A 26,033-nucleotide genomic window follows, 5' to 3' on the forward strand; every position below is an offset into this window, starting at 1 on the left:
ATTTTTTCTAACAACAACAACGATAACAACAGAATTTTAAGTATGTTTTCTGAGGTACAAATCTTGATTAAAAGTAATGAAGTATAAAAAACCCCAGTAGTGGAAATTCTAAAGCCACTAATAACAATTTAAAGATTCATTAAAATATATTTCTTATACTGTTGTGATAAAGTGAGTTCATTTATTGGGCCACAAAATGGAGGGTGAGCCCACAGCCCAGCCTACATCACAGATCAAAACCTCAGTCATTTACTGGAAACACCCACAAGGAACCCTGACATTCACCAATCACAATCCTCCAACTCAGCTTTAGCTAGCTTACCTTACCCTAATTTCTCCTCAGACTCTTTAGCTGTTGTGATATTGTAATTTATAAGAAATATATATACTTGGTCATTCAGATGACCAAAATATGTTTCTCATTTTACTTGGTCTTCATCCACAGTTGTGGCTTTCAGCTCCCCAAACCTTTGGAATTTCCTTAGCAATAAGAGCAATACTCTTTTGTTATAATATTTGGTCTCGTTCTCAGTTCCTGAAAACCCTTCAGAGCCATAAAGGTGAAATAGGTCTTGTTATTATTCATAACAAGCCCCTTTTCACCACTTCTGGGTTATGTTCGTGAGGTGATTTTTGGAAAGCACTTACGAATGGGGGCTGGCTGCCAGGAATAGAGGGGTGGAACTTTCAGTCCCGCCTCCTGATTTCTGGGTACGGGAGAGAGGCTAGAGGTTGTATGAATCACCAATGGTCAATGAGTTAATCAATCACGCCTATTAATGAAACCTCCATAAAAACCCAAAAGGAGGAGGTTTGGAGAGCTTCCAGGTTAGGGAACCAGAATGTTTTTCATGTTCTACCCTTACCCAGCCCCAAACTCCATGAGGACAGAAGCCCCTTTGTTTGGGACCTTGCCCTATACGTCTCCTCATTTGGCTGTTGATTCAAATCCTTTAATATCCATTGTAATAAATGGGTAATGTGGGAGTAAATTTCCTGAGGTCTATGAGCTGTTCTACCAAATTAATCAAACCCAAGGAGGAGGTCATGGAAACCCTCTGATTTATAGCCAATGGGCCAGAAGGACAGGTAACAACCTAGGCTTGCCATTGGCATCTAAAATAGAAGGTGGTCTTATAGGACTGAGTTCTTTACCTGTAGAATCTAATGCTATTCCCAGGTTCCAGAATTGAGTTGAACTCTTGGACACCTACTGGTGTCTGAGAATTGCTTGTTGGTGCAGGGAATGCCCACACCTCCACAACTCACATGCACTTTGGAACTGGGTCCAGGAGCACAGAAAAGCTGTCTCTTACCGTCTCCCACCCCACTTCCACCCCAGCCTGCTCACCCTTTCCACCCTCCTGCTCATGCCCTGGGAATGAGTGTTCCCTGAGGTATTTGGGTGAAACCAATCTAGGGAGACTAATCCAGCAGAACTGCCCCACTTGTATCTATATTCTCTACGATAGAGCTAACAATCCTCCTTTGTTTTTAGGTAACATAAACATTGAGTATTTACACAGGCCCAGCTCTCTGTAAATATTTTAGGTACAGAGCCTGACTTAATTCTTCCAGTGGCCCTGCAGAGATCAACAAACCTTCCCTTTTACTAATGAGGGCAGTAAGACTCCAAGACAGCTACTTTCAAGAACACACTGGCGGAGCCAGATGGGAATTCAGTCTGCTTGACTCGAAAGTTTGTGCATGTAAACAATTCACTGTATAATGGTAGCTGTCCAAATTTAAATACACACAATAATTTTTATGATTTTGATAAAAAATGTTAGAGACCTGCTAACACAGAAACTTTCTTTCTAGCATTGTAAATCTTTACGGGAATTGAAGAGCTTTCATACACCTCAATTAAATTATTTGTGTGACTTGGACAATTTAAAAGTTGCTACTTCAACTTTGGGGATTAAGGGTTTCAAAGGCAATTTTATTCTTATTTCATCTCACAATCCTTTTCCATTCTTTCTCTTTAGCAAGAATTATGTAGAGACCTGATTAAAGTTTTATCTTAAAGATTGTAAATGTTTTTTTGCACTCTTAAAAGTTTAGAAGGCAATTTCTATGAAGAATTAAAACTGGAAAACGTTGTATTTTATTAATTGTGAGTTAGCTATGAAATAATGTCTGAAGGGAGAAGAAGTACAATTTTTATATTAGTTCTAAGGACATTTGTGAATTTAGTGTCAATCCTACAGGGTGCCAGTGGGGAAGTTTTCTGCTAAACTCACTGCTTTAACTAGTGATTTTTTAAATCCCACCCCATTAGGATCATAGGCCTTTAGTGTTTTTACATTATTGGCTACCTTATAGTTACCATTATTGAGAGACTCCTATGAGTCAGACACTGGCCAAATCCTTTACTTACATTATCTCATTTAATCGTCCCCACACTCAGAAGTAACTGTCATGACCATCAGACAGGCTCGAGAAACTGAGACTCATTCATATAGATCACATTGATTATTTGCTGTATTTTACCTTTTCACCTTGCATTTGTGACCTCATTTAATACTCGTAACAGTTCTGTGATGTAAGTATAATTTTACATCTGTCTTACAGGTGAGATAATTGAGGCTCAAAGAGTCTATGTTACTTGCCCACAATCATAAAGCTAGTGAACAGCGAAGCCAAGATTCTTCAGGCCCTTGCTCTTAATCTCTGGCTATACTGTCTCCCGGAAAGGGAGGGAGGGAGGATGACAGCCAATGCCTAATGCAAAGTGTGAATCTTTCACTTAGAGAAGATGAGGTAAGTCATGATAGCTATCTTCAAATTGTTCAGACATTGTCACAGGAAAAGGAAGTTGATCTCTTCAGGGTGGCCCCAAGAGGGCCGAGCTGGTGCCCCTGGGTCCCCACCTCTCTCCCACTGAAGGAAGAATTCTAACAGAACAGCTATCAAGGGGTTGTTTCAGCAAGAAGAGGACTCCTTTTCCCTGGCACTTGGTTCTCCAATTTTGACATGTTCACTGATCACCCATAGAGCTTGTTTTTACAAAGCAGACACTCAAGAACCCTCTTCCAGGGACTCTCAGTAAGTGTGAAGCAGAGCCCTGGAAGCTGCGTGTGTAAGCGAATGTTCCTGGGTGAACCTGAGGCAGGTGGTCTAGGGCCACACAGGGAAATACCAAATAGGCAACGACTGGCAACCCCAGGGTTAATAAGGGGATTCCTTCATTACAGGGGAGGTTGGACTGGATGGTCCCTCTGTTACCTCCAGAGTCTCTGAAACCAGAACTGTAAAATAAACTCTTGACCTGCTAGGAATATGATGGGATTGACTCTGGAAACTTCTGTGAGCTGACTGTTCCATGTGAAAAAAGAGCTGTATCACCACCTGGTGGACTGCCTGAAAGTCTTCACGTTCAGTCACCTAGAACCTTGGAAGGATTTTCACATTTAATTCTGATACCCTCCGCCTTACAGACCAGGAATCCGACTCAGAAAGACTGGGCAGCACACACGGCCTTGGCCGCACACCCAGCAGTTCCCAGTCTACTGATTCTTATTGGATTCACATCAGCACCATGAATGCCTCACACCTGGCAGTATCTCTCCCAACCCAACTAGATTCCAAACTCAGCTTCCAATGCATGCATCCAATTAGCAAAATCTAAATCACACATGAATCTCTGGCTAAAGTTTAGTTAGGAAAATGGGAGTTTTTCACGTTCAGTATAGTTTTTCACTTTCTAGCCTCTGCCACCCAGGAAGGCATATTAGAAAAAAAAAATTGGAATAGATGCTGAGCAAACCAATCAGAATCTTGTCACATATATCTATCCCCCCTTGACCATTTTCTCCGAACCCTTCCTCTCTTACCTCTATACTACGTTCTATTCCTGGAAAGAGTTGTCTGTTCCCACTGTCTCTAATTCCTAACCCCCCAACCCCAGTGAGTTATTAGTCGTACTCACAGAGTACGACTGCATCCCTCTCATAATCAGTTCACATCACATGACCTTTTCCATCTCCTTGCTTTGTCTTTTCCCCCCTCTTCCCCTTCCACTCCTCTTTAGCATTTTCCCAGTTCTGCATTAGCACCTCACTTCTCCCAGTCTAATTATGCAGATAACCCCCCCAAACATAATCCCAGCTATAAAATCTTTCCCAGGTTTCCAACTACATCCTAAAAGTACCCACCTGAATATCACAAGCACCTCAAACTCAACACGTTAAACCAGATACTAAATACTAGTCATCTTACTTCCAAAATCTGTTCTCCCTCCTGCATTCTATGTCTGTGTAAACTGCACAACTATTCACCCACTTACTGAAGCTAGACCCACTTACTGAAGTTGATTTGATTGTCCTCTTTCCCTTTCTATTCCTATATTCAATCTGTCCCTAAGACCATAATTTCAGTGGAATCCTCTTACTGAGTTTAACAGGTGCTCTTTAAAGAAAGAATTCAGGCATGCTCATTCTAGCACTTTATTGGAAATTAGTTATGTACATCAATGAAATCAGATCAACGTAAAAGCATCATTTTCACACAACAATATCCCGATAATCTGTGCTATCTTCTTACATAATTTAACAAATCCCCAGATGCTCCTGATTTCAGCTTGAGTGGTCCAGAAATCTCTCTATACATATAAATATAAATTGTAGCATTTAAAATAAACATCATTGTTTGAGTTAGTTCCAAAGGTGCTGGGAACATCTCGTACCTTGGAATGGTTGCAGTGCTGGTGGGAGGGTATGAAGGGAGTACACATTATGCGGTGGACCTAATTACAGCAGGGGCTGGGGCGGAGGGGCACACAGAGGATGGGGCTGGTGCTGGGTATCCTGAAAGCTGGCCAGGGAACTCAGCCACCCTGCTTCTGCCAACACTGCTTGAGCGTCAAAGCTATAGGACGCTAATGCAGAAAGAAGCCCATCGCCCCAGCTCCCTTGGCGTTGCCAAGAAATGTCAGAGCCCCTCCAAACTGCAGATTCCAGTGTCCTGGGAAGATCCACCCATCTCCCTCCCCCTGCCATGCTCAATTCCCTCCCAAATTAGACAACTCAAGGGAGTGGCACCTCAAAGAAAATAATGTTGAGCCACATGCTGTTGGTCCCTTGGAATGATGACAGGGTGCCTTTGCTTGCCTTCACCTTAGGGGCACTGGGAAAGACTGTGCCCCAGTGTCTCCCTCACTACCTTGAAGACCCTCATCAGCAGCTAGGGTCTTTGGTTCTTCAAAGCTTCTCAGCATTCAGCAGTAACACCTGTGTATCTACTCACCAACAGCTTTAACCTCCACTAGGTCATTGGTTCTCACAACCCCATGAGGTAGGACGGGCAGGAATCACGATCCCCATTTGGAAAATAAGGAACCTGGAACTGATAGAATTAGGTCCCTTGACCAAACTCACACCACTGGCCAGTGGCAGAATCAAAACCAGGACTCAGGTCTCCTCACATATCGAGCTCCAGTGTCCATGCTCCAAAGTCCCTCCTGTGGCTCTTCTGAGAAAGGGGAAGAAGCTGGGGGCAGGGACGCTGTCCTCATCCCTCACCTGCCCCTCTTGGGAGGTTCTCAGACGGCCCCATTGAGGACAGGATGAGTCCGCATGCGATAGATGATGACCGCAGTGGCCGGGCACAGCAACAAGGAAGTCATGATGACAATGGTGGCCAGGATGATGAGGACAATGACCCAGATGTCCAGGATGTGCTTGGGGAGCACGACTTCCATGGGGACCTGGCTGACGGCATCCATGCTGCTTCACTCTGCAACAGACAGGAAAGAAGAATTCACCGTTTTGTACCCCAGGAGTCAGAAGGTAGGTCACTTACCAGCTGCTGTGTACTCGTTAATTTGCCTGATCAATAATAGTAACGGCCTCATTTACTGTGGGCTTCCTATGTGCCAGGCCCTATCCTAAGCACTTTACGTGTATTAACTCACTTATTCCTCACTTCAACCACCAACCCTTTGCGGTAGGGACTATTATTGTCATGCTTTTTTATTTCTTGGCCTTTATCTTCAGTTACCTCCATTTTGGAGATGAAGACTCTAAAGCCTTAAAAGATGTAGATGTAGTTAATTTCCCCAAGGAAGCAAAGCCAGGTGGGTGGGACTCCAGAGTCTTCATGTTTAACTATTAAACTATCATACCACGAGTCTGTTCCCTCATCTGTAACATGGGAAATTCATTGTTTTTGGTCCTGCATCCCTTCTCCCTTTCTCCTGGTAACAGGTCCTCCTCTTTTCTGGAGAACCTACCTTTTCTGTGTAGTTTAGTTAGGGCACACACATGAGCACAGGGAAGCACATGTGACCTAGGCTTGGCCATTACAAGTCTCCATAGCCTCAATTCAGGAATAGGCAAGTGACCCAGGCTAGGTTAACCAAAGTCCTCCCAGGGCTTTTATTCACAAACTATTGGGAAAGATGATTCTTTCTGCTGGGATTGCTAAACTGAAAGGATGTGAGTCTGGAAAGAATGGGCATGGGGCTATCTTGCCCACATGTGACAGCATGTCCTAGAGATGGAAAGAGAAGTGGAGTCCTGACGACCTCATTTGAGTACCTGAACCCAGCCAGTCTGACACCATCTGCAACCTCGGACGGCCCAGATATATAAGCGAATAATCCTCTAGTTTTGCTAAAGCCAGGGTCAGTTTGGTTTCTCTCACTTGCAGTTTAAAAGAGTTCTGATGGATAAAGATGTAAATCAGTTGTTCCCAAACTTTTTCGATTCACAGCGCCTTCAGTAATTTTCTCACAGCACTCCAGGCCAAAAGAAATACCTAGCAGTTCCATTTATTACGTAGTTAGGTTCAATTGAATAAATATTTATGTCCTAACAAATGAGTAGCTGTTTGAAAATATAATACACAGAAATTGAAAGAAAAAATTTGTATTTCACTCTTAGCCAGTTACTTATGGCATGTGTGCGACTGTGAGGCATTGCACAACTTTTCAAACTTTGGAGTCAGATGGGACGATGCCGTGCTCACTTCCTATTCCACATTCATTTGTGTGCAGTGCTTGCAGTATCATGGCAACTGCCAAAAACTCAGCATCACAAAATATAGCATCACCAAAAGGAATGTAGTATGATTAATGTTAGACTGTAAATTATCTTGAACTAGTAGTTTGCACAATGTCTGAGAGTTGTCAAATGTCAATATTCCTGTCAAAAATTTTAAAGATCCCACAGCTCCCAGACACACACTTTTCCAATGAGTTCACTGCGGCTCCCCAGGCTCAGCGCACAACCTGGGAATCACAGGTGCAACATGTTCCCTGCCCAGAAGTCACAAGGCCGGAATAAGCAATCTCCTACAGTTCCTTCTAGATCAAAGATATATAATTCTGTGATTCAAGGTCCCAGGCAAAATCCCCAGTTCCAGTCCTATTTCCTGCTTTTCCTTAAATCAATAGCTTTTCCTTTCTAATGCCTTTGGCTCCATGCCCACTGTGGCCACATTAAGTAATTTTATTGATTACCATACCCAAGGTACAGTCTCCAAGATATGCATACTAGGGTGTTTGTTTCTGCACTGCCTGCTATAGCAACCAACACAACAGAAGTATCCATAAATAGTAGAGTATATCCATATAATGGAATACCAGGCATCAATTTTCATTCATTTAACAAATATACAGTGCTTGCTACACACCATGCACTGTTCCAAGTGTGTTACAAATATTAACTTATTTAATAGTTATTATCAAAAAGAATGATGATCTGTAGTGAGCTCCAAAATAGTCCTAAGTGGGGAAAAAAATAAAGTGCAGGATAATGTGTATAGGATAACTCCTTTGGTTCAGATTTTGTAGAATTAAGTAGATAGATAGGTGAGGATATATAAAAGTAAAATCATTTATAAGCAGAATCCGAAGAAAATGTTAATAGTGATTACCTTTGGGAGATGGACTAGGAGTGGGAAAATTTCCTGCTTTTCATTCTTCATTTGTTTTTATACTGTTGAGTTTTATAAACATGAGCATGTCTTACTTTTAATTTTTATCAAGTCAAGCGGTTGATGGAAAAATGGGCTTTTTTTCTTTATTAAAAAAGACTAAATACATACACATACAATTTTCAAGCCAAATAAAATTAAAGTATGAGACTAGATTAGTGGTCACCAAATGCCATATACTGTGCTAAGTGAGAACCACCTAAGGACAGTTTAAAAAACGTTCCTTCAAGGTCCCATCACAGGCTTACTGAATTAGACTCCAGAGGGGCCTCCCCCACTCCCATTTCCCAGGTGATTTGAATGTGCAGCCAGCTTTGGGAATCCCTGATCTCTAAGGCCTCTACCACTCTTCCTAGCTCCATGATTTGGGAACTGATTCCTCCGTGCTCTGTAGCCAGTCTAAGTCAGATGTGGGCACATTCTCACCAGGATGGAGGAGAAGCCTCTAGTGAGGCTCTCAGGGCCGCAGGATTATAAGGCAGGGGGCCTGCCCTGGAGGAAGAGGCACAGGCTGGCCCTGCCTCAGCCTCAGAAACATGGTCACTTTCTCCAAGGTCTAAGGCACAGAAGCGTGAGTCACAGGAGACGCACACTGTTAAAGAGGGATGGGGTGGGGGAAATCGTTCGTTGTGGTCTCCTGATTACATCAATAGCTAGCTTGCCTTGGGCCAAAAGAACCACACAAAAGCCCTTTCCGGTAAACCCATTAACATCAAACCATCTCTGTAACTCCAAATGCCAGGAACACATAATCTCCCTGGCTGATTTTCATAAGGAAAACCTGTCATTTACGGGAACTCAGGCTTCAAGGCTCATCCACAACCAAAAACCCCTGAAGCTAGAACTAGCCTTGTTTCACAGGTGGCAAAACTGAAGCCCAAAGGTCTTCCCCCACCTTCAAGCCCACCCGCTTCCAGAATGATCACTCAAAGACATAAACCTGATCAGATCACCGGCCCTAATTAAAACAAAACAGAACAAATCGATGAATAAATGAAACTTCGTCTGTAACCTGTATTCCAGACTGCACCACTATTACTTTTTCACACATGAAATTGTTTAAAACCCAGTTACAAAAACAGATAAAATTGGAGCTCCTCTAGACTGCTGGGGAGTGCTCAGCGAGAGGGGTTTGGGGTCCTATCCAGTAAGCAGAGCTGAATAAATGTCCTTAGAGGCCCTAAGCACTAGAGATTAGGGTGCCCACCCCCTTCACATATATAATTCAAACTCAGAGCAATACTAAACCATAACACCAAAATGTACATGTTATAATGAAATTAAAGTCATTTTTTTCTTCTAACTGAAAAGATCTGAGAACATAACTCTTCCCAGTTATATTTCTGGTGTCCCCACTTAGCACAGCCTGCTCACTTGGTACAGCACAGCTGTTCAGCTACTCCTTGACCCCTTGGGCTCCTCAGAACACAGATTGAAAGCCACAAGCTGTGATGTTCCCCAAGGGCCCTTCAGGGGTCTAAGGCTGGCCATACACGTGGCCAGGAGTCAGAGGGCACAGGGAGCTCCCTCTCCCTGTTTCAACCCTCTCAGTCCTCCAGCGTGTTCTCTGATGAGCTGTTCCCTCCCATGTAACGGAGGTTCCAGTAACTTCCACCTTTCCCCACTGTGAAAGAAAAGATATTTTCCCCCAAATGAGAACTACACAAACCATATGTTCAGCACCATTAATGGCATGCTGGAAAAACTGGCTTGAGAAAAAGCAGGACTAGCTGACCTCTGTTTGACCTCATCTGGCATCTGGGTGACTGGTTCCTTGTGAGGGCATAAAACTCCATTTCTTGGTACATCTAATGAATAACTATAGATCAATAAGCTTATTGTTTGCTTTGCAGATATATTACTTGTGATTTCTGATGAATACGTCAAGTTGGAATATGGCACAAGCCATTCATGTCACAAATTTAACCTTATCATTGATAAAAATATAATGTTTTTATGACCACGGAAGATAAAACAGCAGCCAGGCCTAAATTCTTGTTATTTCAAACTGGTATACTTTATCTATTTACCTCGTTAATAAATAATAAACTTTAACATATGTTCGATGTGTTTGTCTAAGAAACTATGTTAAAGTCACCCTAAGCTGACAAACAAAGGAGCCACTGGCTCCATCAGCCACTGACACCATCTAGGCCCTACACCACCTGCCCTGTGACCTGGAGACATCATGGCTCCACTTTAGACCACGAGTTTAAGCAATGGAAAAGTTAAGAATCCCAAAATGACTATTTTGTATCCATTAATAAGACTAAGTGTAAGGGCAAAAAAAGAAAAAAATGGTAGTTCCTCCAAAGGAGGAAAACACTGTACCTTCTCCAAAAGTGGGAAATTCATCCCATCTATCAAGTAGTCTGTTTGGTCCAGTCTAGGAAGGAAAGCAGAGGTTCCCTCCTGCCTGCTTCAGAAACATCAAATTTTACTTTTGGGACCATTTTTCTTAAGTAACTGAAAGTTCTTTTACAAAAAAAAAAAAAAAAAAAAAAGAATCCTTCCAGTCAGTTCTATCATATGGCAAATTTTCTAGTGCCAACAAAAAAATATACATTTCATAAATTAAAATTTCCTACAAGTCAGGCGTTTTAGAATAACCAAATTCAAAGTGACTAATCTGTGCTATCTATCTACCTCTCAGTTGTGAGACTCACTCCCCACCAAATAACTTTCACCTCTCTGACAGAGCACTGTAGTTTTTGGTTGAGCACTCTCAGGACTAGTAACTCTGTCTAGGGTATTCATTCATTCATTCACTTGTTAAGTACTTGCTCTATACAAGATACTCTCTTAGGAGTTACTATTATTTACTCAAAAGACATGACTCTTTTAATTCCAAGGAGCACAAAGAAGTTAAGTATCCCTCCCCTTAAACACAGAATTACACAAGCCAGCATTTGCTTAACAAATACCAACTGCTAAGGACTGTGCTAGGCCTTGTCCCATACACACATTTATTTAAACTTCACAGTAATCCTGTGCAGGATATATTATTTTACAGATGTGGAAACTAAATCTGACAGAGGTTAACAGGCTTGTGATCATAAAATTAGTAAACAGGATTCAAACTCAGGTCTCCTGACCCTGTATTCACCACTACGTACAGCTACCTCCAAAGCACCCACACAGACCCAGGAGTATGAACAGGGAGGTGCCAGATCCATAGCTCTCTTTTAAGTCCAGGTCAGACTATTACTGTTTTTGGTCAAAGGGCATTCTAGATTTAGAGAATTAAGAAAAGGTATGCACAGAAGTAGAGCAAACAATCCTAAAATGTGTATGGAACCAACAAAAGATCCTGCGTTGCAAAGCAGTCTGGAGAAAGAACAAAGCTGGAAGCATCATGCTCCCTGATTTCAAACTGTATTACAAAGCCACAGTAATCACAAAAACATAGTATTGGCATAAAAACAAACAGATCATTGGAACAGAATAGAGAGCCCAGAAATAAGACCACACATATACGGTCAATTAATTTACTACAGAGGGGGCAAGAATACACAATGGGGAAAGAACAGTCTCTTTAACAAATGGCATTGAGAAAACTAGGCAGCCACATGCAAAAGAATGAAATTAGATTACTATCTTACAACATGCATAAAAATTAACTCAAACTGGATTAAAGACCTGAAACCATAAAACTCCTAGAAGAAAACAGACAGTAAACTCCTGGACATTTGTCTTGGGAAGGATCCTTCGGATCTGACTCCAAAGGCAAGGGCAACAGAAGCAAAAATAAACAATAAAAAAAACTACATTAAACTAAAAGGCTTCTGCACAGCAAAGGAAACTATCAACAAAATAAAAAGGCAACCTATTGAATGGGAGAAAATATTTGCAAAGCATATATCCAGTAAGGGGTTAATATTCAAAATATATAAAGAACTCATACAACGCAACAACAACAAAAATCTGATTAAAAAAATGGGCAGAGGATCTGAATAGACATTTTTCCAAAGAAGACAAACAGATGGCTAACAGACACATGAAAATATGCTCAACATCACAAATCATCAGGGAAATGCAAATCAAAACCGCAATGAGATATCACCTCAACCTGTTAGAATGGCTATTACAAAAAAGACAAGAAATAAGTGTGGGCAAGGATGTAGAGAAAAGGGCACCTTTGTACACTGTTGGTGGGAGTGTAAATTGGTGCAACCACTATGGAAAACAGTATGGAGCTTCCTCAAAAAATTAAAAATAGAACTACCATATGATCCAGCAATTCCACTTCTGGGTATTTAGCCAAAGAAAACAAAAACACCAATTTGAAAAGATATATGCAGCCCTATGTTCATTGCAGCATTATTTTTAATAGCCAAGATATGGAAACAAACTAACTGTCCATCAATGGATGAATGGATAAAGAAGGTGAGGTGTATATACACAATGGATACTACTCAGCCATAAAAAGAATGAAATCTTGCCATTTGTGACAATGTGGATGGATGGACCTTGAGGGTATTATGCTAAGTGAAATAAGCCAGAGAAAGACAAATACCGTTTGATTTCATTTATATGTGAAATATGAAAAAACAAATGAACAAACAAAACTAAACTAAACCAAACCAATAGATACAGAGAAGAGATTGGTGGTTTTCAGAGGGAAGAGGCATCAGAGAGTGGGTAAAATGGGTGAAGGGGGTCAAGAGGTACAAACTTCCAGTTACAAAATAAATAAGTTGTGGGGATGTAATATACCACATGGTAACTATAGTCAAGAGTATTGTATTGCATATTTGGAAAGTGATAAGAGAATCTTAAAAAACTTCTCATCACAAGAAAAAAAAATTTGTAACTTTGGTGACTAGATGGTAACTAGAATTATTGTGATGATTATTTCATAGCATATACAAATTTTGAATCATGTACACCTGAAATTAATATAATGTCATATGCTAATTACACCTCAGTTTAAAAAAAGAGAGATGCAATCTACAAAGATCAGGACTTTCACTTCTATTAACAACAAACTAGATAATTTTGACCAATCTTCTTACTAAGGACTGGAAAAATTAGGCCCCCAAAAAATCTGCTCAAAGGCACTAAGAAGTAGCAAAATAATGAAGAATTACCAGGCTAAGATCTGGAAGAAGACAGAAATTCAGGGAGGTGAGCCTGGCATTTGAAGCAGCATTTCCGTTAGTGGAGGATGGAGGCTAAGCAGTGTTTCTGACAGACTCAAAAGTACAAGACTCCCAAGACAGAGAAAGCAAAACCCCTGCATTTTGAGTTTGGACTTCAAAGAGCATTCTCAGTGCTAAGAGTGAACAAGAAGTATACCAATTCCGGAGACTGCGACCCAGCTTTGAATCATCACAGTCCCTGAAATTGAATTAAGTTTGTTCCATATCACTAGTACATTCAGGTGCTTGGCAGAAGCAAACTTACATCCTCTCTAGAGGAGATAACATCACAATTCAAACTTTCATTCAAATGTCCAATCATGACCAAAAATTAGCAGCAGTGAAAAAAGGCAAGATGACTAGAATGGAACCATCAGAAACAACAGAAAATAGAAAAAGATTTACAGGGCTTCCCTGGTGGTGCAGTGGTTAAGAACCCACCTGCCAATGCAGGGGACACGGGTTTGAGCCCTGGTCCGGGAAGATCCCACATGCCACAGAGCAACTAAGCCCATGCACCGCAACTACTGAGCCCTCGTGCCACAGCTACTGAAGCCCACACGCCTAGAGCCCATGCTCTGCAACAAGAGAAGCCACCACAATGAGAAGCCCGTGAACTGCAACAAAGAGCAGCCCCCACTCACCGCAACTAGAGAAAGCCCACGTGCAGCAACGAAGACCCAACACAGCCAAAAAAAAAAAAGAAAAGATTTACAGGGGGTCCAGATATTGGAGTTGTCAGACAGACACACACTTTAAGTAACCTTGATTACTATGTTTGAGGAGAAAATAAAACAAGATTGAAAATTTTCACAGAGAACTGGAAACTATAAGAAAGAACACAACAGATTTTTTAAAAGAACCAAATAGAAATTCTAGAACTGAAGAATACAGTTAATTGAAAGAAAAAAACCTCAATGAATGGACTTAACAGCAGATGAAGCATAGCTGAAAAAAGAACTAGTGAATTAGAGGATCAGAGAGAAAAAATCATAATGAAGCAGACAAAAGGGTGAAAAATACAGAAAACTGGGTAAGGGGTATAGAGGAAACAGTGACACAATACAACATACATGTAACTGGAGTCCTAGAAAGAGAGAAGAGAGAATGGGGCAGAAACAACATTAGAGAAAGAAAGAACTAAGCTGATGAAAGACATCAATTCACAAACTAAAGAAGCCCTATAGTCCTAGCGAGATAAATAAAATGAAATCCATAGTTAGGTGCATTATAGTAAATCTGCTGAAAGCCAGAGACAAAGAGAAAAAAAGATTATCTTCAAATGAAAACCAGTTAGACTGAGAGCTAACTTCTCAACAGAAACAATGGAATCTAGAAAGCAGAATGATTTCTTTAAAGTGAACAAAAATAACTGAAAAGTATTAAGATGGAATAAATTTTCAGATAAAAATACAGGATTTAAATATTCAATAACAGTAAATAAATAGCAGAAGAAACAGAATTAAAGTGTTCTGATTTTCTGGCATTGTCTGGGAAAGGGCAAGATAACCAAATAACATTGGACTTTGTTAAATTAAGGATGTATATTGTAATCTCTAGGGTAGCCATTTAAAAGTAGCAAAAGGGTACATGATTTTTAGAGAAAACAAGAAAAAGGGGGGGAAAACACAACAGGTGGGACAAATAGAAAGCACATAAAAAGATAGTAAATTTAAACCCAAACTAACAAAAACTATCAGGGCATATAAAAATATAATTTTTTTTTACAAGAGACACATGGGGATTCAGAAATGTTGAAAGTAAATGGAAACAAAAGACATACCATCTATCACAAATTTTGGAAGCTAGTAGAGCTATCTTGTCATCGGACAAAGTAGACTTTTAGGCAAAAAGTATAACTAGAGATACCAAAAGATAAAACTATTTTTTTTTTTTTTTTTTTTTTTTTTTTTTTCTTTTTGCGGTATGCGGGCCTCTCACTGCCGTGGCCTCTCCCGTTGCGGAGCACAGGCTCCGGACGCGCATGCCCAGCGGCCATGGCTCACGGGCCCAGCCGCTCCGCGGCATATGGGATCCTCCCAGACCGGGGCACGAACCCGTATCCCCTGCATCGGCAGGCGGACCCCCAACCACTGCGCCACCAGGGAGGCCCGATAAAACTATTTTTAATTTTAATATATCTAATCTCAGAATTATAAGGAGAAATGGACAAATTTACAATTATAGTGGGAGAGTTCAACACATCTCTCTCAAATACTGACGGAACAAAAAGATTTTAGAAATCACCTAAGGACACAGAAAACTTCTTAAATTAGTAGTTTTCTACAATATATAATTTCAAGTAGAAAAACTAATTTAAAATAAAAAGTTAACATTTAGATTATTTCCTCTATGAATAATTATATATTCATTAATGGTATTGGAAGAAAATAACTTGGAGAGTAATTACATTAGAATAAAGGGAAGCATAACGTATTGCATTCAAAAAGCAAGTTCAAAGCAGAGTAGCTTTAGTGTAGGAACAAGTAAGTTTTAGAACTTATTTCATACATTAAGTCATTTGACCTCAGAAAATAGAGAGCTGGCTCTAGTATGCTCCAGTTACAACTGTAAATAGGCTATTTCTGTAAAGCAATGACAGTAACCAGAATTCTAAGGTGGCTCCCATAATCTCCGTTCCCTGGTGTTACCCTGTGATTAGGTTAGGTCACATAACAAGGGTGAAGGGATTTTGCAGATGTAATTAAGGTTCTAGAATTGCTTACTTTAAAGTAATGGAAAAGATTACCCCGGGTGGGTCTGACTTAATCCGGTAGAAGTCCTTTAAAAGAGGGCTGAAGCTTCCCCTAGGTCAAAGATACTCTTCTGCTGGCCTTGAATTGCAAGAAACAAATCTACCCACAACCTGAAAGAGCTTGCAGGCAGATTCTGCCCTAATGGATCCCCCAGATGACAATGAGGTCTGGCTGACACCTTGACTGAAGCTCTGTAAGGACCCAGCTAAATTGTGCTTGCAATCCTGACCCAAGGAAACTGTGAGATTCTGAATGTATGTTTTAAGCCACAAAATTGTGGTAATTTGTTATGGTAGCAAAAGAAAACTAATACAGCAATACTGTATCCTACTGGGTTTGTTCCGTGGAGGTGAAACTTCTACAAAGTAATGGTATTCTAGAAATCTACACAGAATTTAGACACTATCTAGTTTAAACCACATAATCTACCTTCCATTTTACAGATGAAGGACATGACTTGCCCAGGGTCACATAGCAAGTTAATGGCAGGACCCAGGGGAGAACTCAGGCCTCCTGATTCACAGTGCTCTTTTCAATTCCATCACTGTCCTGTTTCAGATGGGAGCTGGGAGAAGATGGTGGGGCATCGGGAAAGCAGTGATAGAGAATAAACTAATATAACGAATGCGAGCCAGCCAGGCTTCTTTTTTTTTGTATTGAAGTATAGTTGATTAACATTAACATTAACAATGTTAACAATGTTGTGTTAATTTCTGCTATACAGCAAAGTGATTGTTATACATATATATATTCTTTCTTAAAATATTCTTTTCCATTATGGTTTATCATAGGATACTGAATATAGTTCTCTGTGCTATACAGTAGGGCCTTGTTGTTTATTCATTCCATGTATAATAGCTTACATCTGCTAACCCTAACCTCCTTCCCCCAATCCCCTCCCCCTTGGCAACCACAAGTGTGATTTCTATGTCTGTGGTCTGTTTCATTTGTGTCATATTTTAGATTCCACATATAAGTGATATCATATAGTATTTGTCTTTCTCTTTCTGACTTCCTTCACCTAGTATGATAATCTCCAGTTGCATCCATGTTGCTGCAAATGGCATTATTTCATTCTTTTTTATGGCTGAGTAGTATTCCATTGTATATATGTACCACGTTTTCTTTATTCATTCATCCGTCAGTGGACATTTAGGTTGTTTCTCTGTCTTCGCTATTGTGAATAGTGCTGCTATGAACAGAGGGGTGCATGTATCTTTTGGGATTAAAGTTTTGTGCAGATATATGCCCAGGAGTGGGATTGCTGGTAATTCTATTTTTAGTTTTCTGAGGAACATCCATACTGCTTTCCATAGTGGCTGGTACAGGCTTCTTGACTGTACCTTTTCTACTATATAAAAACCTAAGGGGACCTTTAGGCCCAGAGCCCTAACCAACTTCCCCAAAGGTGAGGCAGTGAGATAGTTTTCCAGGACCACACGCGCACCCACACACCAAAAGCAAAGCAAAGCAGTGTCCTGTCAGAAGCACTCATGGATATAGTTCCATCGTTTGTATTTCATCCCTTTGACTTAAGGTCCAAATGCAAATCAACCCAGTGAAGAACGTAATGACTAAGCCTTGTAACTAATATTTATTCCTCACCTTGGGTAAGAACATCAGAGAAGAGAGGGAGAGACAATGGAATCCTACTTGTAGTGGGAGGTTCCACCAAATTGGAAAAAAAAGCCAACATGCATAGAGGACGAAAGACTAGGAGAGGAATGGACTTTGCCTGGGTTCCAGCTCCGCCCCAGCACTGATTTTACCCAACACAGCTCCGTTCTCCTCACAGAATGCCTTCCCTCTCTACTCAAGTGTATAGGTACTGAATAAACATTTCTTAAGTCAGCAAAGCCCCAAGCTCCTGTAATCTGGTAAGGTGATGGAAGCTCTTAGAGTGGAGAGAATACTTGGAAACAGCAGGGAGTTAGCTCCTAAACACTCAGACTGCAGAGTAGTGTTAAAAGCCCAGTCTTAGAGGCCAGTCGGCTTGGATTTAAATGTGGCTCTACCACTTTCTAGCTGACCTACCTTGTATAAATTACTTTAACTTCCTAATGCTTCCATTTACTCAGCTGAAAACAAAAACAAAAATGGGAAAATAATAGTATCTGCCTTGTAGGGTTAGGAGAACTCCATGAGATAATCACATACAGTACTTAGCAGTGTTCTGACAAACAGTAAGCACTCTACAAATGTTCGTCCTATGATTAATAATTCCTGACCATAGGGACCCTCTGCAAATATCTACCCCTTTGGCTAGAGTTTGTTAGCATCCCTAAATTGGACTGTGTCTTCGCTTTATCAACAAAGATGATAAATGCTTAATCCATATTAACAATTTTTTTTTAATCAACCAGCATCAGCACTGGTTAAGCTGACCTATTTCTCCAGTCCAGGTATAAAGCTAGTAGAGTAGCAATTCATTCTAATTCAATAAACATTTATGGCACTGTGATTAACACTGGGGAGTGGGTGTGGAGATAGAGAGAAATACAGTGTTTTCCCTTAGGAGGCAGAGAGAAATACAGTGTTTTCCCTTAGGAGGCAGAGAGAAATACAGTGTTTTCCCTTAGGAGGCAAAGAGAAATACAGTGTTTTCCCTTAAGAGGCTCAGGCTCTTCTGGAGGAAAAGACATGAATTACAATAGAAGGCAGAAAAGTGGACTAAAGGTACAAACTACATGCTATCTCCAAGGAGGAAAGAAATAGAGTACTTGATTTGAATCCTGCTTTCCACCCTCAGAAGTATGACTTTGGACAAGTTATTTAAAAACGCTAAACCTGTCTTCTCATCTTTAAAATAGGGACACTAAAAGCACTGCACTGCACCATCCTATTGCGAGGATAAAGTGAGATAATATGTATGGAGTCCTGGAAAATAACAGATGCTCAAAAAAATATTAATCCTCATGCCTTCATTTTTGTCTAAGTAAAATTGAAGACAAAAAAGGAGGCTTTTGATATGGACTTCGAAGGTAAGCAGGAGTTCAAAAGAAAGAAATACGGGGAAAGGCAAGATCAGTAGAATAAACATCATCAACAAAGCCCAGAGCTGATGAGATACTTGGTGTGTTGGGAGCACATATAGTCCTTTGGCAAGAAACTTAACCTTTTAAAGCTCCAGTTTCGTTTGTAAAATGGGAATAATAATAACTATTAATAGTAACTTCTTCATAGGGATGCCATGGAAGTTGAATGAGCTAATGCACATAAAGCACTTACTTGGACAATGCCTGGTACACAGTAAGGGCTTCATAAATGTTAAACTGAGCTAGTGAACACAGCTCCCAAACTCACACAAAGTTCAGAGGCTCCACCATTAGTTTGGGCACCATGACTGCTCTGCGACTGATCTAGGAAACTGCAGTGATAGTTTCATAAACAAACAGCCATTGATGTCTGTCCCAGCTTTGACCTTCCACCAGAAATGCACACCCTCCACATCTGAACTGCAGCTAACAGTTAACTTTTGAGAGACTGCCAGTGGTTATCCAACCAGTTTTACCACCAAGGAGTTCTCCAAGGAAGAATGCAATAAAAGAAATGACTTCCTGATGGCAGGCAAACTTAATTATGCCAGAGTGAAAGGCAGATAGAGGCAGGTGGCTTCCTGCAGGTGTGGCCTTAGTCCGGCACTGCCAGAGCTCTGAGAAGACAGTGCTGATGATTCCTTTCCACTAGACACGAGGCCAGGGAGGAGGCAGCTAGAACCAGCTCTGAGTCATTTAGGCTGGAGGCATCTCTTGAAGCAGCTTGCAGAATGTGAACAATGAGGTAATGGTTCACAGGGGAGTAGACTAGGGGGTTTACCAGCAAGGCCCAGTTTATAGCAACTCTTCCTAAGGCTCTACCCTCTGAAAGAGCTGGTGAGATTGTCAGAAAAGAATGGAGCATTTAGGCCAGACAGAGAGGGCAACTCAAGTACCAAGAAGGGACCCCACTGGCCACCTAGTAGTCTGGGGTACCTAGTGACCTGTGTCCCAAGCGCTGTTCCATTTCAAGACCTTTGCGCTCGCTGTTCCCTCTTCTTAAAATGTTCTTGCCGCCAGATCTCTTCAATATCCAGTGTCTCAGTGGCCATGATCTCAACTTAAACGCCACCTCTTTGGAAAAGCCTTTCCAGACCCACCCTATTAAATTACCATCTTATCCACCAGCCATTCTCTATCTCATACCTTGTTTTATTTTCTTCATAGACTTTTCATAGCCTGAAACTAGCTTGTGTGTTTGCTTGTTTGTCTGTTTTTATTGGCCACCTTTGCCCACTCAAAGTACAGTGCAAGTACTAGGAGAGTAGATGCATCATCTCTTGTTCTTTGCTGTTCACTTAGCACCCATCACAGGCTCTGCTCCGGCACACAGTAAGTGCCCAGTGAATGTGAGATTGACAAAGAAATGAATATGGACAGACTGGGGAACTTTAGATTTGAGCTTAACTCCTAGTACTTAGTTAGTGGGGGAGGTCCAGAAAGGATCCTCATCCCTGTAGAAGTCCAGTGACCTTAAAGTCAGAACCTTATCTCTTGAATAAAATAACACCTTCTGACCCTATCTCTGTACACTGAGGAAGGATTATGGGGCCTCTTTCTTTCCCAGTCCACCTTGTACGTGCCAGGCAGAGGAGCACTGGCCTTTCAGAATAATGTCCTCTAGGCTTCCCACCTACTGACTTGCTTGGGCTGGTGAGTCAAATTCAGGTTTTGATTCCCTGTGTTCAGGGGCTGGGCATGGAGGCGGATGTCCAGGGGTTGGGGGGTTACTGCCCGGAGTATGGACTTTTCTCTCTCTGCCCTCCAAAGAGGACAGAGAGGCTGATAAAAGGGAAGGAGATTTCTCACGACAAGTCCAGTGTGAGAAGGCCATCCCAGCCTCACACTTACTCTTGGAAACAGTGTTATGTAATAGTTAGCCTCAAGTATTTACCAACTCAGTAAGGAGTCCATTTCACCAGGGACCTTTGTTCCAAAGAAAGGGGCCAGTGGAAGGAATGGGCAGGACACACAACTATCAAAAATGTGAAATAAAGCAAATCAGAGGACTTTCTCCAATGACCCGAGGTCCCTGAGGAGCACTCTGTTCTCATTTTACCCCAGTTGGCTTCTATCTCCTCCAAAATTCTTAACAGTCTAAAGACTTGTTCCCTGCCTGAGTTTCTATCTGCTCCTCCGTGGCTGGAAAAATGGAAAAACACCAGGATATTTCAAAGAGATCAGAAAGCAGCCAGAGCTGTTCAAGACTGCACGTACTATCTGACCCAGCCAATCACAGAGTCTTAGAAACCAACAGGGAGCCAGCAGAGGAGAAACCCGGGCCAAATCCACAGCATCCTGTTTAAGCCTCTACCATCCATCATTGTTATTTGCCAGTGACTAAGTGCCTGCTGCTGCTGGGCTGACAAAGGAGACCTCCACGAGATCGGCTCTCGGAGGGCTGGGGGGTGGAGGGGTGTCAGTGATAGAGCTGCAAGGGCACCACAGTGGTGCGAATCCCTGCCAAGATGTGTGATCCAGAACAAGTCCCTCTGCTAAAGTGGGCCTTGCTGTGTAGAATAACGACCCCTCAAAGATGTCCACATCCTGGTCCTCAAACCTTAAATATGAACAAGGAAGCATGGCCCAGAGGGAGGAGTCAAGGGAAGAGGCAAAGGGACTCTGCAGCTGTGATTCAAGTTAAGGACTTTGAGATGGGGTGATTATCCTGGATTATCCAGGTGAACCCAATCTAATCACACATGTCCTTAAAAGTGAAGAGGAAGGCAGCAGAGTCAGAGAAAGGACCTGACTGGCTGTTACTTACTCTGAAGATGGAGGAAGGGGGCTATGCACCAAGGAATGCAGTGGCCTGAGAAGCAGGGAATGGCCCTCAGCTTGCAGCCAGCAAGAAAACAGTGACCTTGGTCCTACAACCACAGGAACTGAGTTCTGCCAGCAACTCAAATAAGCAGGGAACCAAGTCTCCCCTAAAGACTCCAGAAAGAAACGCAGGCTGATGATGCCTCGATTTATTCTAGGCAGATCCATACTAGATTTATGATTGCTAGAACTGTAATACAATATATTTGAAGCCATTAAATTTGCTTACAGCAAAAATTGGTAATTTGTTACAGCATTAGAAAACGAATGCAGGGTGTGATCCTCAGTAAGTCCCTCTTTCAAAGTGAGCTTCAGTTTCCTGTAGGTCAATAGGAGAGGATGGACAAGGTGACCCCTAAGGGGCCAGCTCTCAAAAGACTGACTCTGCTCCCTGGAGAGCTCCGCCCCAGGTCAAGATGGTGTGTTGGGTTGAAAACCATTAAAGAAAACATAGAGAAGAGTGAGGGGAAAAGAAGATTAATCTTTAAAAAGCCCCAAGGTGTTTCCTAAGATCCCACCCAGGGCACTCAAAAAGAAAGGTCTCCTGTTTTGCCCCTTGTTACTCCCTCGACTATACATATCCCAGAGGAACGAAGTGGGAAGTCTGAGAGGGCTGGATAGACGCTTCACAATCAATCCGTAGAGGCCGTCCAGGGCACCGTGTTAAGAAGGATTCTCCTGCCCTGTGGAGGTTTGTTGAAAAGTCCTGAGTATCAGTGTCAGCCTGGGGCAGGGAATTAGGAGGAGTGATGTGTGTGACAGATATGTGTCATCATTAATTGAAACTGATTTGGGGAACGCAGTTGTTTTCTCTGTCTTTCCTTCTCCCTCCTCCATTTCTTTTCCCCTGGTCCTATGTAGCGGGTTACCAGCAATTCACATGCCCAATCAGCCAACCAGGGTCCAAATCAACAAAATAAGGAAGCTGTATCTACACACAACTAAGTAGTTTAAAGTCACACAATTTAGTCACTGAATCTGTTTTGCTGTTGTTTAATGTGCCAGGCAATTATAATTCTGACCTGATGCCCTTCCTGGCTACCCTAACTCTTAGCCTTTACTCCCAGATGTACACCACTCTCACTTGAGGTTCACTGTCTGTTTCCCTAGTGAGTTGGAAGGGTACTAGAGTCCCTAGTGATGTACTCCCAGATGTACTCCCAGATGTACACCAGATGTACTCCCAGATGTACACCACTCTCACTTGAGGTTACTCCCAGATGTACACCACTCTCACTTGAGGTTCACTGTCTGTTTCCCTTTACTCCCAGATGTACACCACTCTCACTTTACTCTCAGATGTACACCACTCTCACTTGAGGTTCACTGTCTGTTTCCCTAGTGAGTTGGAAGGGTACTAGAGTCCCTAGTGATTCACTAGTCCAGTGGCTGCCAAATTCTCACTTAACTCCCCCAGGTCACCCTGTAAGTAAATAGCAGAGGCAAGATCTGAATCCAGATCCTCCCAACGGCAATGAGGTTCAGAGCATAGGCCCTGGAGCCAAACTGCCTGGGTTCAAATTGCAGCTCTGCCACTTACTTCCTGTGTGATCATGCGTGAGTTACTCTCTCTGGACCTCAGTGTCCTCATCTATAAAATGGATACAGTGATGGTCCCTACCTCATAGGATTATGGTAAAGATCATAGCATTATGTAAAATGCTTAAAATAATGCCTGGCTAATAGCAAGCACTCAATAAATGTCAAGTATGATTATTATTACATTATTCAGCTTACCTGGCCAATCAGGGAGGGGGTCAGCAATGTGTGGTAATACCAACATTTACTCTTATAAACTGTGAGTGCGAGTACACGTGTGTCTTTGATACCACTGCCAATAGTGGCAGTGTAAGACAATCAAGATAAAGATCCTCTTTCCTTGGAAATATTTCCTGTGTTTTTATGCTTTAATCCACGGAGAAGAAACAGAAGCACTTTTCTTTTCTCTTTTTTTTTTTTTGCACTTCATGTATTTATTTGAAACTTTGTACATGTCTCACTAAAGCATTCTAATATTTCGTTAGTGTGTGATAGGCAGTAGAGCAGGCACCTCTGTGTAGGGGAACAGAACATCTATTACAAATATACTGTGCTTCACTGAGCTTTCCCCTGGAAGAGCAGACTCTACACTTTCTGGCGGCATGTTTTGTTTTTTTTTTAAGTCCTGTGGGTATTATTTCCTCTAGAATATGTTCTTTTATTTTACCTGATAGTCGACAAGGTGGATTTTGCGGGGGCCTCTTTTGGAAACGCCACAAGAAGGACCAGGTGCAGGACCACCACTACATTCACCAGAATGGTCAGTTACCCATTCTCTAGCTACTGCTAACAAAAATTGCTTGTAAGTCATTTTATTCTGAGAAGCATTTTTCTTTAAAAAAAAAAAAAAAGGATCAGAATATGGCTGGGAAAGCATCTGAGGCTTGTAACTACCTCTTTACCCCCTTGGTCTGGCACCCGTGGGCCCAATATGTGACCCAACCACACTTGGCCCCCAGAGTCTCTGATTTGTTTTATGTCTCAAACACCTCACCATGGCTGAGTGATTCTGAGGCTGGGCCAGAGACAGGGAATCCCCAGACGTTTTACGGGACGGAGCCCAGAGCACTGACGCTCTGAGAGGTCAGTGTTTGGAAGATCTGATGGGACATGAGTTATAACCCCCGTGGCGCGATTCATAACCCCGAGACAGCTGGAAACAAGAGGTCTCGGTTGGAGCAGAGAAACGCTTCTCCTTGGCTGTTTTTGGTTGTTGTTATGACAGAAGTACATGATGTCCTGAGGCTCAGCTGGGCTGTCTCGTATGTGCTCAGAGGATTGCTGAGTGCCCGAATAACCCTCAAAGCACATCCCCCTTAACCACAGACACCCAACTGTTACACCTCCACTTCCTCATTTTATAGGTGGGGGAAGCAAGGTCCAGATAGGGAAACCCCTCAAGGTAACTCAGTGTCTCCTGGCTCCCAGGGAAATGTTCACCCAACCCCCAGCCCCACCCTATTCAAGCATTCACAATCCTTCTGGACTATGGACTATTTACCCACCTCACTGGGACCACAGATCATAGCAGATGATCAGGGAATCTTACATCCTTGAATAACTGAGCAGCTCTCAACACTACAGCCTAGAGCTTTGAGGGAATCTATAGACAAATGTGAGACTCAAGCTCCCAGCTGCCAACAAGACTAAAACGAGTCAAGAAGAAACAAGTGGAGCTGCATGCATAAGAGCCCAGCCTGGCCACTGAATCCAAAAAACAACCTTGACGGTTGTATGGGTTTTTAACGATTTACATCTCTCTCTCACTCAGTAGGCAGTATCGGGCACCTGTTCACCAGGCCCTGTGCCAAGCGCTGAGGATGAGAGACAGTCCCTACACTCAAGGGGGTTCAGTGGTGCAAGAGAACTGGCAATTGGAACAACCAAGTCCTAAGCGGCAGGAGGAGGAAGCTTGGGAGGAAGGCTTCTCTCCAAGTTACTTTGCACGTTCCCTTTCTCATTTGATCTGTATACAAAGGGTATTTTCTCCATTTCACAGATAGAGAAACTGCTCGTGACAGACCAGGGCTGGAACCCACCACCCCTGACTCCAAACCCCTGGTGCCCTCCACGCGGGACTTTAAGAAAAGTAAGACAGGTAGCCTGCTGCTCTGGGTGGTGCAAAGACCCAAACTGCCGGCGCAGCGCCCACAGCGGTGCTCAGGCTGGGGAGCTGAGCCCTGACGCCGCGCCTGGAGAGCAGAGGCAGCAGAGCCTGCTGGAGGAGGGGGCGCGCTCCCCAACCCCGGACAGGGGCAGGGAAACGCGAGAGAGGCCCGTTTCCGGTGGGGCTGGGAGCCCACCCATCCAAGCTCCGGCCTCCGGGGAGGCCCAAGGTCGAGCGCCGAAGGTCTTTGGAACTTAGGGGCGGACAGAAGGAGAAAAGAGAAAAGCAAGAGTGATGAAGGGGGAGAAATGTGGAAGAAAAGGAGATGAAAAGTGGGCAGTTGGGAGGGCATTGGGGTGGAGGCAGCACGAGAGCCAGAGTCCCAGGCACGACACTTGATAACCCCACTCACCCTGGATCCGCACAGCTCCTTTGAAAACCCACGGCCCCCGCCGCTGCTGAATCGTGCCAGGTCTGCGAAAAGTTCCTGGGGTAGAGGCAGCCAGAACGCGCCTCCAGGTCTTCTCGGACGGTACGGGCCCCAGCAGCGGGATGCGACCCCTAGCCCTGGGATCTCGGCCCCGAATGTGCCCCGTAGCTCCAAGCCCCGGGCAGGCGGGAGCGCGCAGCAGTGGCCGGGACGCGCGGCTGGGCACGGGGCACGCTCTGCTCGGGTGGCTCTGGAATGCGCGGC

General features: G+C 42.7%; 3 protein-coding genes across 11 annotated transcripts in view; 2 read left to right on the plus strand and 1 right to left on the minus strand.

Moving 5' to 3' along the window:
• The window catches only part of LOC309804872 (uncharacterized protein), a 121,632-nt gene extending 117,805 nt beyond the window's left edge, over positions 1-3,827 (plus strand). For 8 of the 9 annotated variants that reach the window (XM_082622544.1, XM_082622543.1, XM_082622547.1 and 5 more), the window contains one exon: positions 2,575-3,827. The gene's annotated coding sequence lies outside the window, so the exon portion shown is untranslated. The remainder of the gene's footprint in view (positions 1-2,574) is intronic. The other variant, XM_082622546.1, reaches the window with a different exon arrangement.
• Positions 3,828-4,434: 607 nt separating this feature from the next.
• Positions 4,435-26,033, minus strand: SMIM3 (small integral membrane protein 3). The gene is made up of 2 exons (XM_082623595.1): positions 25,752-26,033; positions 4,435-5,736 (listed from the first exon to the last, which is right to left on the minus strand). Exon 2 carries the CDS (start codon positions 5,723-5,725, stop codon positions 5,543-5,545), a length of 183 nt encoding a protein of 60 aa, XP_082479721.1. The 5' UTR covers positions 5,726-5,736; positions 25,752-26,033; the 3' UTR covers positions 4,435-5,542.
• On the plus strand, positions 5,719-25,743 carry LOC309805578 (uncharacterized protein). Its single transcript, XM_082623594.1, has 2 exons — positions 5,719-5,789; positions 25,232-25,743. The coding sequence occupies exons 1-2, from the start codon at positions 5,724-5,726 to the stop codon at positions 25,595-25,597; spliced, it is 432 nt and encodes a 143-aa protein (XP_082479720.1). The 5' UTR covers positions 5,719-5,723; the 3' UTR covers positions 25,598-25,743.

Source organism: Mesoplodon mirus (assembly GCF_964341445.2).
Source record: "Mesoplodon mirus genome assembly, chromosome: 5".
NCBI lineage: Eukaryota > Metazoa > Chordata > Mammalia > Artiodactyla > Ziphiidae > Mesoplodon > Mesoplodon mirus.